Source organism: Lepisma saccharinum, chromosome 26 (genome assembly GCF_977018435.1).
Source record: "Lepisma saccharinum chromosome 26, izLepSacc3.1, whole genome shotgun sequence".
In the NCBI taxonomy this organism is placed as follows: domain Eukaryota; kingdom Metazoa; phylum Arthropoda; class Insecta; order Zygentoma; family Lepismatidae; genus Lepisma; species Lepisma saccharinum.
Genome location: NC_139254.1, coordinates 31,248,837 through 31,266,890, shown reverse-complemented (window position 1 = coordinate 31,266,890; position 18,054 = coordinate 31,248,837). Strand labels below are relative to the sequence as shown.

The window sequence follows — 18,054 nt, the reverse complement described above, 5'->3', positions numbered from 1 at the left end:
CCAGCAAGACGCAAGAGGGAAGGCAAGAGGAGTGGTATACTTTCGGTTTCCAGCAAGCAAAGAAACAACATATTTTGGGGTTCATATAATTAGCAAGTTCTTCTGTTCTGTTAGGAGGAGCATACTGGCTCATTTATTTCTTAAATGTTTTTATTTTTTTTATTTTCTATAATGGCCCCGAGCGTTTTACCTATCGGGAATTTAAAACGTGGAAAACGTATGCACAAACGTCAGAGGTTGGCGATGATGGACAACCCGAAACTTAAAACTTAATCTGCCCACACGATAAAAGTACATAAATCAACATTTATACTCTAAAAAAATATGAATATATCTATAAATAATTTTATCCTTGTCTTCACCGCATGCATGTTTTTTTTTCTGATATGAGTTGAACAATAGACATTTTCCCACCCCTTTCTGGCTTATAACTTACTAACTTTCTTTCCTGTTGGCAGAGCATGATGCGCACTTTAGTGAGTGGCACCACAAATTTCACTAACGGACAGTGACCATGTATATTTTACTCATGCGATCTCTGGGGTTTATTCAATATTGTTTTAAGCTAGAATGGCAAAGAGAGTATTCAACATATATGTGGATTGTGACGGAATGTATTTGAGAATTCATTTTAAGAATTAATATTTCTAACATTTTCGTTTTCTACCTTCGAATCGATATGATATGTGTTAGCAACAAATTCAAACATTATTAAAAGGAATTATATTTCGAGTAACATATGCATTTTTAATTACTTCTAGGCTTCACCAAAATATATTTTGTAAGTAGTGAGAAGGAGGGTGAGGGACATCTTACAGTTAATAATTCCATCACCACAAAGCCTTCTCCATAAATGAAAGTATTCAAAGTTTTTAACTCAAAATATAGCTAAATATTTTATTTTGTATACAGAAGAAATATAAACATTCTCCAGCATATGAAATATTTATCATCCACTTCAACGATATACACTGCACGTGACACTACTTCATTTTGTGTTAATTTTAGATGTTTCTGATACTGTATAATGACAAATTATATAAAGTACTAAATCATATTACTAAAATATTAAAATTTATTAGGATTTACTGTTTTTATGTAGTTACTTTAAATTTTTACAATGTTAACATGCATTTAATTTACATATGATGTCAGTAATGACGCGCTTAATTTCCAAAACCTACATAAAAGATGCACATTTTTCGACACAGTTTAGGGGCAAATGAAACGTACATGAATAAACAATTACGTGTTGCGAGCGCACGTGTATCGAGCTCACGGTATTTGGAGAGCACACAGAAGAGAAGCCGTTCATTGAGCGCACGTGAAGGTCACATAACTGAGCCACCCTAGCATATCCAAGGTGCTGGTGGTTCAGGAAAGATGGGAATTGAAATTTGTAAAGTGGGTTCATTCTTGCAAAGTATTTGTAGTGAGAAAGTCGTGGTTCAGAGCGTTTTGTTTATGTGTAGTTTTTCAAATGGAAGTAATCACCACTTACGAGAGTAAACCTAGTCTTCGCGTTGGCCGTCAAACTGAGAACATTATCCACTGGCGGTGTGTGAAGGAACGGCAACTCAAGCGCAAGGGTTCAGTGAAAACGTCATCGAACAACGACGATAACCCACCATGGGCGTATTTAAGGGGGGTCCAAACGCTTGTTCATAAAATTTTCTTCGGACTTATTATATTCTCCTAAATTCAAGACGTATAGGTTGGGCTGTGTATGGAAAGGTAATTTCCTCATTACGTATACACACCAGATGGGACTGCTGACCAAATGCCTGCAATTTTCTGATAGTTTCGCAAATTCTGCGATAAGAAACTGCATTGGCACGGTCAAATCAGTTATAATTTTTTCACCTCCGTAAGAAGAAATTTTGTTTTTAAAAACGCAGTACAAGAAAACTAGGGAAAAACCGTAACATTCTCAAGTTGTTTGACACAAGTTGAACAGAAAAATATCAATACTAAGTAGCGTGACTTGTGGTAACCTGTGGGGAGTTTGAAACATCTCTACTTGTTCTAACCAAATTGTTTTCATGCAGTGCAAGATTATGTTTCGCACCTCAAGAGGTGGACCGATCAGTACTGTGAACATGACAGTTTCTAATAGTTATTATTATTATTATTTTTTAAAAAAGAAGGAAAGAAAGAGATTTCTGAGAACTTTATTAAATTCAATCCAAATCAGAAATGCACTTAGAGACTATGATGAAGAAACGAAAGGACCTAGAACACTCAGTCGTCAAATCTGAGGCAAAAATGCACCAGGTGAGAGCACCCAAAAGAATATTACAAGGTAAACCTTTCGTGGTTCAAAATTGCAACAACTAATTCCAAAGATGTTAAATGGATTTCCTTCATTCATTGGACAGTCTGTCAAAATATTGGATGGCCTGGTTGATAGATTGGATTTTGAGAACCTGATGATACCTAGGCCTGCTATACGTCCAGAATTTTTCGGAACAATCCCGAAATGATATAATTTGTCCTGGTGTCCCGAATAGTTTCTTCGGGATGCACAAATGTCCTCGAATCGGCTGGGAAAGAAGAAATGATTAAGACTATACTTTCCTCAAATATATTTATATTTAAATGCGTAATATTAAAAATGCTCATTTTACTAAACAATCTAACTGAACATCGAACTGCCCCCTCTCAATAATACAAGAGTTATCGAGTTACACGAAGATACTGCAAAGATATTTGACTTAACGATAGCGCCGTCGTCTGCTAGCAGCACTGAATTTCAGTTGCAAAACTCTTCCATTGCCTAGCAAGCTGTTTACTGTAAACAGTCACTGCTCAGTCCGCGGTTCTCGTATAAAGTTTCGACATTATGAGATAGCAGCTTAGTTCATTATGGCACCGAAAAGGAATTGCAAGATTAATGATATATTTGGAAGTAGTTTACTGTTTCTTTTTAAGAAGCTGGCGCAGTGGTAGCGTCATTGCCTTGTAATCAAGAGGTCCCGGGTTCAATACCCGGTGGAGACACAAGTAGTTCGGATCCCACTTTAAACTGTAGGTCCAGTCCCGATTAGCCTTACTGTGCATAAAGTGGACTTAAAACAGCAACTCAAACCAAACCAAACTCTTTTTAAGGAGTGTAAAGAATATGATAATGAACATGTACATACACACAACTTCGTCGGGTACGGCACCCCACCCCACCCCCTCGCTCGCCAACAAGTTTCCGGTCACCAGTGTCCAGCATATTCCCAGATATAGCAACCCATATCATCCCAAAAGTTGAACCTTCCCCTTACGTGAACTATATATACGCCCATGTAACCTAGTATATATAAACTGTTTTTTTTTCAACTACGAGTTTCAGTGGTTACTCTTACAATTTCAATAGCCAAGATTCTAGCCAAAAGACATTAAAATTTATCCTTCCACATAGTTTAATATCCAGGAATTTTATAGGAAGTATCATGACGCCAGTTTTAGTTAGTCAGAATGCATATTTTTTACAACGTCTAATACTTTAGGTAAGCTTGGGGTGTTATGGGAAATAATATGGTATATAAGGCCAACCCAAATTTTCTGATCAGCAACTGTTTAAGAAATTTATAGCACAATCTAACGAAGTTTTAATTTTCTTTTTTCAGATTTCTACTCAGAAGAAACTGTAAATAATCAGGGTTTGGAGTGTCTGCGATTCCTTAACGAAGTTATATCAGATTTTGATGCGGTATGTATTTAACCTTTGAGTTGAATAAATGATTGAATAAAATTTAGTCCAACATATGAATTACGAAAAATTTGTATTATGCAAGATAAGATTTACAGGTATTTTTAAAAATATCCTGCGTTAATAAAATTTCAGTTAGTTTGTTAAACGGAGAATAATGCATTATAAAGCTTTGCTATCGGTGCAGAGAAATGTAAATAGAACTACATAAATGTAAAACGTTATCCTTGAACATGAACATGAACAAATGAACTAGAGCACACACTGTAAATTCCTTTATGTTTCTGCTTCTTTAATATATTACTGTGTAATTAACGATTTTGAACTTGAGACTATTATAACAGAGATGCAATTACAGTTACAAGCATTACTTGTGTTTATTTTAGTATCTCACTGTAAAAATACTATTAACATCATCATATGACATCTGCGTAAAAGGAAATATCATAAGAGATCAGTTGGGTTCCACAGCGGAGGAACAACGTGCCAAAACTAAGGGGGCAAGGTCAGTTAACTTTCCTTTGGTTTAGTTAGCACAGTGCGGGAACAAAATGGTAAAAAGTTGGGGGGGGGGGGGCAACTGACCTCTACGCCCTCCCTAATTGCCGCCACTGTAAGAGATATATGTATTTAATGTCATATTGAGTTACAGACAATGTAGAATTCGTACACCAAGCTGACCTTCACATCTGAAGTTAAGAATATTACAATTAATTGATTGATTTGGTGTTTAAGTCCACTTTATGAACAGTAAGGCTAATCGGTATTCAACCTACAGTATAAAGTTGGATCCACCCGATATCGAACCCAGGAAAATAAAAATATTAATATTGTAAGAATATTAATATGCCATTTATGTCTACAAACTAAATTTATTACTTTCTCTGAACAATCAATTATATTTTATTATTTTATTGATTTATTAGGTTAATTTTACTTCAATTTTTACAACTTTTGAATAATCGTGAAGATGAGACAATGTTCTGCAAATTTTATAGGGACGTGAATATTCATGCCATTAATGCATTTCCTATGCATGAAATTTCATTTTTTTAGACATGAAAATTCGTTTCAGTGTATTTAAATCAGTATGGCGAATTTTTAGAATGTTTTCTAATGTATTAGTTTTATAAAAGGAAATCTAAATCTTATTATCTCATCTCTGTGTATACAGAGAATCAATTTGCAGAAGCAATCAAATTCAAATTTACCTCATCTTATTTTTAAAAGAGTATTTCAGAAATAAAACTTAAGAAGGGTTTTCGCAAAAGTTTCCATTTTGAAATCATATCCCGCCTTTTAGCGTATGCAAAGGTCGTAGTGATTTAGGGTTTGAAACTCGTAATACAATGTTTTCGTCAAGATACTTTTTTTTAACATCAACATCATGTAACCTGTCTACCGATGCCTCCCTGCTGGATGCTTTTAGTTTACTTTAATTTTTACACTGTGCATTTTACGTGTAACATTTTCATCTCTTTTGATGTAGATCTTGGAATTACCCCAATTTCAAGATATTATTAAAATCAAGACAATCGGATCTACATATATGGCAGCAAGCGGAATTAATTCTTCTAGGCAAGTGAAGGTAAGGACATTTAATATTGCATTTATAGAAATATACAAGTGTGATTTTATGCATTTTTTGTTGATTGTAATGTGGCATTGAAAGCTGCACACGTAGGCATTGTCACATCAGCACCGGGATTCATTTCATTTTGCCAATTGGAATTAATTCATATTTGGTAGTGAATAGCAAGAAAAACTAACACACGTTAAATGAGTTCAGTGTTGTATACAGAATATTTATGTACATATATATTTATATGTTTTTTATATCAAGTGCCAATGGTATAAACTGGCTTCTGTCCTTGTCATTTATCAGTGAGCCACACGTTGCATTTGTGGCACCTTTTGATTTTACTGATTGGATTTAAGAAAATTAATCTTGAGAAGCTTAAATCATTAACATATTTCTTTGTACAATATGCATTAGTTTGTGATTACTTTGAACATATTATATAATACTTTTTTGCACGTTTAAAATATTTTAGCCTGATGATCCTACAAGAATAAAATGGGCACACCTCGCACTTCTAGTTGAATTTGCATTTGAGCTCAAGAAGGCGCTACAAGGAATTAATGAACAAAGTTTCAATCACTTTGTGCTCAAAATGGGTAAGTCATTTTATGGTTTTAATTTGAGATGATATAACACTTAGTAGAAATATGATGAAGTCTTCTGTAAGTGACCACATCTATTATGATAACATAGATAATTCATTTTCTCTTTGAAAACATATTCAATATTTATTTAATTATTTATTTATTTTACCTAAAGATTCAGATACAGTACTGAATGACCATTTTACACTGAAACAGTAACAGCAGGAAAATAACAATAACAACAACAACAAAATAGAGTACAAGATGGCACTGAAAACAAATCAAAATTATACATATATCGTTAACAATTTTCTAAAACTTTGTTCTGGCAAGAATATGTCCACATTTGGAGGCAGGTTATTATATGAGTGAGGAAGCCTGTAGAAAAGAGACCGCTGTAGAAGGGAGAGCCTTGTGGTGGGATTGTTGAAGAGCTTAACGTTGCGGGTTGGCCGTGTGGGAACACGTAGGTGAAATTTGTTGAGCAGAAATTCGGATTTAATTTTACGATTGATGATTTTGTGCAAGAATTTCATGTCTGCTAATTCGCGACGAGTGTGTGGTGGTTGGATATAGAAGACAGACATAATGTTTGTTTTGTGAAGGTGCCTCAGAGAAGGTATTCTGTGGCGAGCAATGGCGAGGAAAAAGTTGAGAACAGAATCAATCCGGGAAAGATTTATTTTTGAAGCCATGGTCCAGATAGGGGAGCAATATTCAAGAATAGGGGAGATAAGGAATTTGTAAAATATGCTTATTGATGATTGGTTTTGGATTTCAGTGAACTTGTACAGAAGACCGAGAAGACGCACTGCTCTTTTAGTAGTGTTCGTAATGTGCTCATTAAAGTTTATTTTTTCGTCGATGATAACTCCGAGATCTTTTTGAGAGGAAACTTTTTTGATGGAATTGTTTTCAAGATAATAAGCAGAATCGAGTTTGTTCCTTCTTAGGGAAATGGTGAGGCAGGAGCATTTCTTAGGATTCAATTGAAGTTTCCACTGGCGACACCACACAAGTAGTTCTGTAAGAGCTTGCTGTAAGATTAAAGCATCGTGTTCTGATGAGATTTCTGTGAAGAGTTTACAGTCATCGGCAAACAGAAGTATATTTATAGGTAGAGAGGACAGTCTGTCAGGGAGATCATCCATGTAAAGAAGAAACAGAAGTGGGCCTAAGACGCTCCCTTGGGGAACTCCAGACAAAACAGGAAGAAAGCTGGAAGAGGTGCCAGGAAGGATGACACGCTGCTCTCGTGCACTCAGATAGTCTCGTAGTAAGGATAGAAATTTCCCATGGATGTTAAATCTGGATTGTAATATATGAAGAAGGAGATTATGATTAATTTTATCGAAGGCTTTTGAAATGTTCAAATATATAACGTCAAGCTGGGAATTATTTGAGATAGACTGAGTAGCATGTGAAAGTAATATCGATGCAGAGGAGATGTAAACTTTAGCAACCTGTCTTTAATTATTTTCTCACAGACAATGGAGAGAGGTGACAAAAGAGAGATCGGTCTGTACGAATTAGTGGAATTTTTGTCTCCAGATTTGTAGATAGGTACAATATTGGCACGTTTGAACAAGCCGGGAAACACACCTAGAAAAACAGTTATTAAGTAAGAGGCACAGAGGGCGAGCCAAGGAGTCAGCAGTTTTACGAAGAACAATTGTCGGAATTCCATCTGGGGCTAAGGACTGGCGCAACGGCAAAGAGGAGAGGAGAGATTTTACTTCTTCAGGGGAGGTTTTAATCGAATAGAGAGTGTGAGAACTGACAGACTTGACTGTAGGAAGAGGTTCAGAAATTGTCTCTGAGGATAAATGTTCATGAAAAAACACATTAAAAAGTTGTGCTCTCTCATCTCCTACAGCGGTGGTAGAATTATGCACAATTTTCATCGGCACGCGCGGATTCTGCTTTCTTGAATTAACTAACGAAAAGAACTTCTTTGGATCAGTCATACACTCTGATGTTAAGTTATTTACATAATCAATATACTTATTTTTGAATAGATTTTTTGAGTGCCTCCGAATATCACAGAATGTTTTATAAGTGTGTTCATTAGGGCACTGTTTCCTCAAGCTCCAAGCCTGTTTCTTGTTTTTCAAAATATGAATTACTTCACTATCAAACCAATCCGGGTATTTCGCAGAGCGCGCTTTCTTGGTGGGAACAAAGTCATTTATTGCAGCATGCAGAACTTCCACAAACATCTCCACGGCGTCATTGATCTCTTCCTGTTCCAGCAGAAACCAGGGGTAGGCATCTAGTGCTCTGCGAATTTCATTCCAGCGGGCTTTTCGCCACAAGCGGCGCGGTCCATTCTGGGGTTGGGGGTTCTTGACCTTCTCAGCAGACGGGAGGTGCACAGCGACATCGAGAGAGGCGTGGGCTGAGGGTAGCAAGTTCCTTTGTGGAGTTATCTCCATTTCGCACAGTGTTGCCTGCACATAGTCCAAATTACTTTCAACTCGTGTTTTGTGCATATTATGTTGCTTCAAACCAATGCCGTGTATAAAAGTGTCGATAAACCATTTGTCATTTGAGCAATTTGCATTTCCGGTAGTTGGAGTTCTGTTGAAGAAACATATTCTACACTAAATCAGATGCAACATTTGAAATCAAGTGTAGTTCTTTGTCACCTTATTGATTGGATTCAAAATTCGGAAGATCTGATTACGAAACCAGATTTCTAGCCAATAAAAACTCTAGAAACAGATAATAGAAACGCAGTCAAAAAGCCCCCCCGAAAGAGCTTGCAATAGGCAAAAATGTATCATGCTAGGAATTTCCATAGGTGTAAAATTATGAGTCTCCGATAAAATTTAATATTTCTGTCACGTTTATATTCACAGTACAGGCAGAAATTTAAACTTCTGGTTTATAAGAATTAGTATTATCCTATTTATGTACCCTTTATTGTTTATCAAGACAAAAGTATGTTAAAAATTTGATTATCTAACCTTCTAAAACAATATAAATATCATGCATATACTAAGCTAATACATGTAGGAATGACATTGTACTTTGAATATATATAATCTTAAGGAATGATCTTCGCTAAAGCAAAGTTTTCTAGCCATCAATATAGAAGATTGGGAACAGTTTAGATGATTTAATCGTGAGCCATAGTACGACCCCAAGATAGGTCAATTTGCGCCAAGAAAGAACCTTTTTGAATTCAAGAACATCTCCTTTTTGAAAATCGATGATATTTATACATCTGAGGTGATTACAAGTTGTTGATCATTCAGGACCCAACTTGTAACGTATTCGACCATTAAGATTTTACATAATTTACATTGATTCAAATTAGTTACATAATAATTATTACACTTGAATTAAGATCAAATCTACATTCAAACGCTTTAATGTAAGAAGTATTTATACACACAAACTCTTTCAGTAACAGTATGTAAATTAAACCTTCTTGTAAACTTGTAGGACCAACTCCCACTGACGTTTCTGTAATTTTTGTATTATGTGAGTTTATGTTTTACGTGTATATTTTTACTTTTCTTACTGTGTATATTCATTTGCTGCTTCCCTTTTCTTTTTGTTTTTATTTTCTTTGATATTCTAAGGTTTTTACTTTTTAATATTTCGCAGTATTAATCAATTTTTCTCTACTGTAAAGTAGAGATGGTTAAGTGTAAGAAAAGGCTTGTGCCTTAATTTCTCAACGAAAACATATTGAGCAGTCATAATGGAGAGTACCAATAATACTTTAATGAATATAGTAGGCTACTTATTACCCCCACAACACCTAAACCCCAAAGAAGACAATTATTTCAATTATCAAACTTGTCTTTTCTTGAAACTTGAAAGCCTAACTGACTGAAACGTAAGGGAAATAAGCTGTGACACATCAGTCTTCTCTAAAGGAGTTGCAGGATGAACATATTTCCTAGTTGTAACTTACTCACATACAATACACAATTGGCCAAATAAGGTCTAATGGATGTATCTTGAATATTCTTAGCGAAGTTCATGGAAACCCAACAGACATCGAATAGACATATATTAGATACTCTTGGATATCCATATGGCTGCCAATGAGGTATCCATGCGATATCAAGTTGTTTCATGGATATTATTTGGATCATTTCTTGATATAATTTTTCCATCAATCCTATTATTGCATCCGTGAACGGAACTTTATCTGGATAAGATAAAGATACATTTTGGACATTATGCACAGAAATGCTAATCGGGCTAGACCTACAGTTTAAAGTGTAATCGGAACCACTATGTGCCTCCACCGAAGTATCGAGCCCGGGACCCCTTGATTACAAGGCGACGATGCTACCACTGCGCCATCACGGAGGCCTGCAAGCAACAGAAAGTGAGTATGCTGATAAACAGATAATCTGCTTATCAATTCCCTGATAAGCAGATTATTCACAGAATTTGAGCATATTCTTTTCCATCAATTGCAAGCATTTCTTAATGCAAACTGACGAGACTCATACACCACAAAGACATAAAAGTTCATTTAAGTTCATGAGGAAATATCCTATGCACGACGCTAAATTTTCGGGTGGTATTTTGCGACATGATTTAAGATTGTATAAATATAAGTCTTACAACGGTTTCCATTATGTTGTATAATATTTTAACAATAATCATAGCAAATACTTAATTATATCAATTTTGAATGTTCAAATATCTCTCCAAGGATATCAACATATTAATGTCCATTTTTGATAAACTATGTGGATATCCAGAATTGGAGATTGCGTGCATATCCACAATTGGATATGCAATGGACGTCCAATGGATACCAAAACTGGACATCTAATTGACGTACCATAGATATCCCCAGTATCTATGGATCTATTGTGGATAATGTGGATATCCAATGGATGTTTTAGAGATTGTTTCAGTATTACCTATGAACGTCGAAGGTGACATCAAATAGTCGATCGTTTCGTACTCCTATAAGTTAACTGAATAACTCTGTAAGTGCTGGTAGTAACAGGAGATCACCATTCAATACTCCGTTTTATTGTACCTGATGAGAAAACTTCAACAGGTGATTATCAAAACATACTTTAAACATTACTTTGACAATCATTTGTAACATATTTTTGTTACTTGAAGGTTTCAATAATCAATAGAGGCACCTGCAATCAAAATATCACTTACAGTCAAAACAGGCAAATTTAGACAGAATAATATTTGCATATAATTATTTCTGTGCCCATAACATATTTGTAAAGTTAAACCCTGTGAGCTGTACCTCTTTGTCAGAACATAATTCAAGCTCCAGTGATGATTCATGTAACTACGCATACGTGTATGATTGTTGTCAGGACTCATAAACATTATTATTTATGTTTGTTCGAATCCAGTGTAAAAAAATGTGGAAATAATACTCTTAGAACCCTTTGCTTAAAAATTGCAATCTGTTTTTCAAAAGATTTTATTGATTTTGCATCCCTGATTGTAGTTAGAGTTAACATTTAAACATGAATTTTCCTGTTCATTAATTTTTTTTTACTTTTCATGTGTTCTATTAGATTATTTTCCACCTTTTCTGTATTGATTTCATTAATATAAAAACATATATTTATATTCATAAAATATCATTTTATCATCAAAATATTCCTTTAAGAATGTCCTTAATTATATTCCTCCCTTGCCCTGGATTTCCTTGAACGAAAATATTTGATAACCAAAATTAGGAAGAAATCCATGTTGATGATCTTCTAAAGATAATACAGTAGACTTCTGTCTATATTATATCTATATTCCCTTGAAAATATTGATATGAAATCTGACATCGTTTCAGTTAATTTGAAACTTTTTGACACTATACTGATTGCATGTTTATTTGTTCAGCAAAATTTAATCACATGTGTAAAACCTTCTATTCAGCAAATGGCATAGGAATGCATTTTAATAGAGGCTAATGATTCATATTCATCTTTGAAAGATATATTCATAAAGGAAAAATAATAATTATGTCTAACAAGCCTAGATAATGTTCAACAAAGACATGTGATGTTGTAATGTATGAACGACTTTGAATATTTTTTTCAAGGAAGAAATGTAACATATAAATCAATGGATACATTTAAATCAATAAATGAATATTTTGGAACACGAAATATACACAAACAAATATAAAATTATTTATATATGATAAGTAATGTGTATTTTTGTATTTTAGGAATTAATCATGGGCCTATTACTGCTGGTGTAATTGGAGCTAGAAAACCCCACTATGATATTTGGGGAAATTCAGTCAATGTTGCTTCTAGGATGGAAAGCACTGGGAAAGCAGGATGCATACAGGTATAAAACCCAAGTGTCACATATTTGAAAAACAAAACATAATTTAATATGAACATTATGTGTTTGATTGTAGAAACTAAGCGCACACAGAATTGAAAAGTGGATATTGTGGACATCTTTGAATTTTTTTCTTTAATTTCTAAAGTAGAGTGCAATTCTTATTGAAAAGTAAAATAACGCAGATGGATATTCAAGTATTCCACCGACGGACTGGGAATGAAATTTGGTTTTATCATTTGTCTGAACATTGTCTGAATATGACAATGGAGACAATTTTCTATATTACTATGCAGTTTATAAAATGAAAACGTATACTGGAACATTGAGTGTGAAGTAAAACATTTTCTCCTGTACACAAGCAAAAATAATGCTAATTATCCTTCATTAATAAGTTTACAATTACATAATTTTTCAGATTTCAGACACTCTGAAGCTGACAAGACACTTGCTACCTCCAAAAACTTCTAAAGAGGATCAGATATTTTAGAAACATATAAAATAATGTTCGCCAGCCATGCACATTGACACCAAATGTAATTGCAATTGGTTGACTGAGAACTTGGTCTCAACCTTGTTTATGGAAGTGGTATACTTTTCTCGCTCCTTTCTTGGAAATATATTACTTAAAATGAATGTTATACTCCCTAAAAAAAAAGTCTCTATTACGGCCAGAAAATGGGGAAAGCAAATTTCCTCAAGGGTCATTTTCTGTTGTTGTTTTTTTCTTTAAATAGCTTTCAATCATAAATTCAAATGTTATATTTATATTTTCAAAATTCAATGTTTGAAAGTTTCTGAAGAAAAATATGAAAATGAGCTCATAACATGAGAGTACGGGAACAGTAGGCTAAGCAATCCTTTACTAAAACGAAAAATGTAGTTTTGAATATCGAGAAAGTTTTAGAATTACTGCAAAGTGAATAATTAGCTCAAATTGCACTGTCGTACATACTAACACTGTTTATGAAAAATATCAAGTTATCTCACTATGAAAATGGTGGCATGACTACTTTTCAACAATATTTTGTGGTTTATAGTTTTCATTGATTGATTGATTGCGTTGCTTTATTTTTCATCGGTTTTGTGCCACTTTTGGCTAATTTGCGAAGATGGTGATGGTAATTATATGATGAAATTCACAAATGGACACTCACAAACATCCATGCCCTTACTGGGATTCGAACCCCGGAGCCCTGGCGCTGCTCCTTCACGGGCACCAGCTTGTGGTTTATAAATTAATGCTTTTCGGTAAACGTTTGGGTATGTATTGCCATGTGAGGCTAGGTGAGTGATCCCACTCTGAAACGGCTCTCCAAATGAAAATCTGCATAAATGAAAATAATGTGACTTGAAATGTACTTACGTTCCATCACATAGCACATAAAACATAACTATACATTTGTATTGTAACTAATTTCATCTTGTGTAAAAAGTATAATCACTTCTTACGTACAAAAGAAAAGAAAGAAATGTATAGTATGCTGTTCTGTTGCTTAGCAACCAGTTGTTCAGAACAACTGAATAGAGATAAGAAGAATTGACAAGAACGTTTGTGTGTAGTTATGATCACAGTAAATCGAACGTAAGTTAATGCATTTTTTAGTGTAAATAAGAAATATGTCTACTACAGAACAGTGTAGAACTACATATATTACCGTTATTTTTATAATTTGCTGTGAAGTAGAGCAGTGATAACTGAGCAAAATGTAAATTGCCTGGAGCCTCAACGACACTAGGAATATACGTAACCAGATATTAATTGTTACTAACAGAAGTCCTTATAGCCTCCGTGGTCAGCAACCCACTTTTCTCTATCCCTTAGTAATGGATTTCACCTTCACTTTAGCCTTAACATGCTGTCGATAAGTTTCCATGTGATAATCAACGCTTGTAGATCGGAACAAAGTTAACGAACATCGGAAAGGAAATATTCATTTTTTGATGAGGATATGTGCTGGCCATTCATTCAATAATTTGAGACTGCAAATTATGTACAATTTTTTGTGCCACATTTTATCATGGTCATGTTTATACAAGAGTTTATTTTTCACATTTGTATTGGACCCGTCTGGTTTGCAGCACTTTCTGACACTCGGTGCAGTGCAGGTGTATCCAGTGTCAGAGTGGTGCAAGGAAATTACATTCAACCAACTAGACGGAAAGCGGTGTTCAAGTTCAGAAGATTCAAAAAATGCCTGTCTGCTGCTTTAAACGTTCATTTGATTAGTTAGCACACACCACGTGATCATACACAACACATTACACCGATCCAGAACCTAGTGCAAACGATGCAGACACCAAATACACTACTTGGCACCAAATTAACGAAAAGGTATAGTCGGTGTGAGTGCAGAGAGTGCAAAAAATGCATAGAAAAAGACAGGGCTATTAAAAATAAACTTGAAAAAAAAATGATTTTAGTAGTAGGAAAAATTCTCAACATCTAAGAAAATATGCTATTTTGATAAATTGGAGAGTACCAGGCAAAACTAGTTAAAATCAAATTATCATGGTACACCACACTGCAGGACTTCCTCGTCTGATCGTTATCGGTGTCATAGTATAAAATGTTTCCAATCAAAAGGTAGAAATCCAACCTACCCGGATAATATACAATAGATTATTTCTATTGTGAACCTCCCCTTTAATGGTAAAAATTCCAGCTCAGAAAGCACAAGGAGGAACCAAGCACAATGGTTTCATTGTGGCTTATTATACTTCCAGGCATTCAACAGGTGATCTATGGATGTATGTTTTGTTTTGGTTTATATTACGTTTATATTTATATTAGGTGGGCAGGCCATGTGACACGAATGGGAGAGGAAAGAGGAGTTCACAGGATTCTTGTTGGGAAACCTGATGGTAAGAGACCTATAGGAAGGCCAAGACGAAGATGGAGGGACAACGTTGAGATGGACCTAAAGGAAATCGGTAGACATGGAAAAGAGTATATTGATCTTGCTCAAGATAGGGAAAGATGGAAGGCCTGTGTTGCTGCAGCCATGAACCTTCGGGTTTAAGAAGGCTAGAGAGTTAGTTAGTTAGTTAGTTATATTACGTCGCTTTTCTGGTACTTTTAGCTAATCAACCCCTTTCACAAAGTAAATTTTAACACTGATTTGTAAATCAAAAGTTCAGAACTCACTCTTAAAATTTCTGAGTATACCATTATAATTGTATTACTTGATTATATGTGTTTACAGAACCACTAAATATTAGTACTATGAGCAGTCACTGAAATTTTTTGAACTGACGTATCATGCCGATCAAAATAACCTTCATTGTAAATTCTCAGAAAATTACAACATGCATAACTACTGAAAAATAATTCGCTTCGTAATATTACTTTCATATTTGTGTTCACTCAAATAGTATTGCATGGTTGTTCTACAGTTATTGACTTCTCTAAGCAGACGAAATGCTCATTGGCTTTGTATATTTTTTATGTAAGGCAACGTACTTTTTAGCACTTGCATTTTTATACATTCAAATATTGTGTTACCAAGATTCCACTGAAAATCTTACACCAGTGTTTGAACCTAAGTTACATAATATTACAAGATGTTGATGAGCAGGTAAAACGTAGTTTTGAAAATTTTACCTAAATATTTATTATCATTATGTATATTTATTATTTATATACATATATATATATGTATTTATGCATTTATGTATAAAATAATACATAATATTTTTTGCCTAAATATTGATTATCTGCTCAGTATAACTCTTTCAAATTTCCCACCTCATTAGATAATATTTATTCATAAACATGCAACCAAAGAAAGGAATATTTATTTATCAGAATGTGAAGTAAGATTCTTTTTTCATCACTATTTTTTAAAGCAAATTAGCAAAGTACAGTTTGCATACCTGAGTTTTATTTCTTCCTTTCAGGTGACAGATGAAACGTGCAGCATATTGCAACACTTTGGATATGTTTTTGAGCAACGAGGACTTGTGTATGTAAAAGGCAAAGGGCAGTTGATGACGTATTATCTCATTGGCAAAGGGAAACCACCTGAGAACATTCCCGATATTTCCATTGTCACTAACTCGTCCCCACAATTGACAGAAAGTGTTTCCCCATCAGTGGAACCATCAGAGGAAGACAAGTGCAGTTCCATAGACACTCATGTAGATGATCCTTCACCTATTCCAGAAGTTCCAGTTTCTGGTTCCAGTGAAACAGAACTTTTAGAAAAGAATGAAGGATAATATAATTATTTTTTCAAACAAATACATTTTTTTGTGGTAACATTTGTCCTGGAGTATCCGGAAAAGTGTTGTCTTTTTCTGTGTTGATCTCAAAGGCTAGCCATGTGATAAAAATAAATTAATGCAATATTGTTGTGTAAAAATGTTGTACTTTCCTCTTTCAGAATACAATGAGCACAAGAAAATGTTTACATTCAAATATATTTTGTGAACAGATTTTAAATAAGAGGGATAATGAAAGACATACCAATAATATTTAAATTGATGCATTGAAATGCTAATGAAAATCATGTTAAAAGCACGTGTTCTTAAGTCCTTATCCCCCCCCCCAATTTGCGGACATTTCCAATATGAAAAAAAACATTTCTATAACATGTTCTCTAAATGGCCACCTGAAGTGTTCAAAAGAGAGCGTAATACGAAATGTTCCTTTGCCTCATTTCCAAATTGGGGTTCCTATATTGTGCCCTGACAAACACTTTATTGTTTTAACCAGGTACGGACAGATCTCTGTGGTTAGTCTCAATTCTGGTAAGTTTTACTGTACTTATTGACTGAAACAAATTTTTCCATTACCAACTTAAAATACTTGACTTATGAAAAATTGATTATGAGTTTCATAAATATTAGTTTTAACTGTGTCGCGAATATGAAAAAAAAGATAGCTTTTGTCTTGCAACATCGTTTGTATATGATTTAAGTTATAGAGCAAGAAAGATGAATATATATTTTTGTCAAACATGTGAAACTATGACTAGACTACCAATCGTCTGAAAATCAAGTAAATTATCAAGGGAAAGTGTGTATATATAACATGAAGTAATGGTATATTATCTACACTGTGTGACTACTGAGATGTCACGTTTTATGTAAAGTTTTACCTTTTCTGTAAACTGGAATGAGAGGAAATGAAAATCTGAACTAGTTAGGCCAATAAAAATTCAGAAAGAATAAAAACTACATGAAAAAATGTGTATGCTACATTAAGATATTAAACAATTTTGTGTACAATTACGCAAAAAAAATTAATTAATCATGTTATTACTTTCATCAGGAAATGCTGGATGTATCTCATGAAAAGTTAAACGTAACGAACTTAACTACCTTTTATAAACTACTTCTACATTAAAATATGATATTGTGAAAATTTTACTTCTTGTATATGTACAGACAAAAGTACATCATGTAAATAATTGGAAAAGTATATTAATAAAACAAATTACTCAGTAATATAGATGAAAGCTTATTTTCGCGCAAGATTCTTATGAAATTTTAAAATGTACTGATAAGTTAATGTGAACCTCCTACTATGTTGACATTACAAGGAGATCAAATTGCATGTTGAAAAAATAAAATTATATATACATGTTTGTATATATGTATAAAGTAATGTATTATATGCAGCGTACAGTATACATAGTGTGTATATATAATGATATATTTGTAATGTTTTGTACATTATTATGTTCATTGAGAACAGCTTTGAACTATTTATTTAAACTTTTAAACGAATGTCTTCGATTAGATATAATAAAGCTGAAAGTTACCATTACTGTTTTTGTGTATTAACTGGAAGCGGTGAAACTTTCTTCAGTTACGTAATAATTTTGAATTCAAATGAGAAATATTTTGTTAAATGATAACTCAATTTATGTTTAGAAATT

At 33.9% G+C, this 18,054-nt stretch overlaps 1 protein-coding gene across 1 annotated transcript in view; it reads left to right on the top strand.

The window, feature by feature from the left end:
* The window catches only part of Ac3 (Adenylate cyclase 3), a 568,126-nt gene extending 550,305 nt beyond the window's left edge, over positions 1–17,821 (top strand). Inside the window, exons 16-20 of the mRNA XM_083112151.1 lie at positions 3,618–3,700; positions 5,190–5,288; positions 5,755–5,878; positions 12,048–12,172; positions 16,070–17,821. Coding sequence (XP_082968277.1) covers positions 3,618–3,700; positions 5,190–5,288; positions 5,755–5,878; positions 12,048–12,172; positions 16,070–16,390 — 752 coding nt within the window. The 3' untranslated portion in view covers positions 16,391–17,821. The remainder of the gene's footprint in view (positions 1–3,617; positions 3,701–5,189; positions 5,289–5,754; positions 5,879–12,047; positions 12,173–16,069) is intronic.
* The last annotated feature ends 233 nt before the right edge of the window (positions 17,822–18,054 follow it).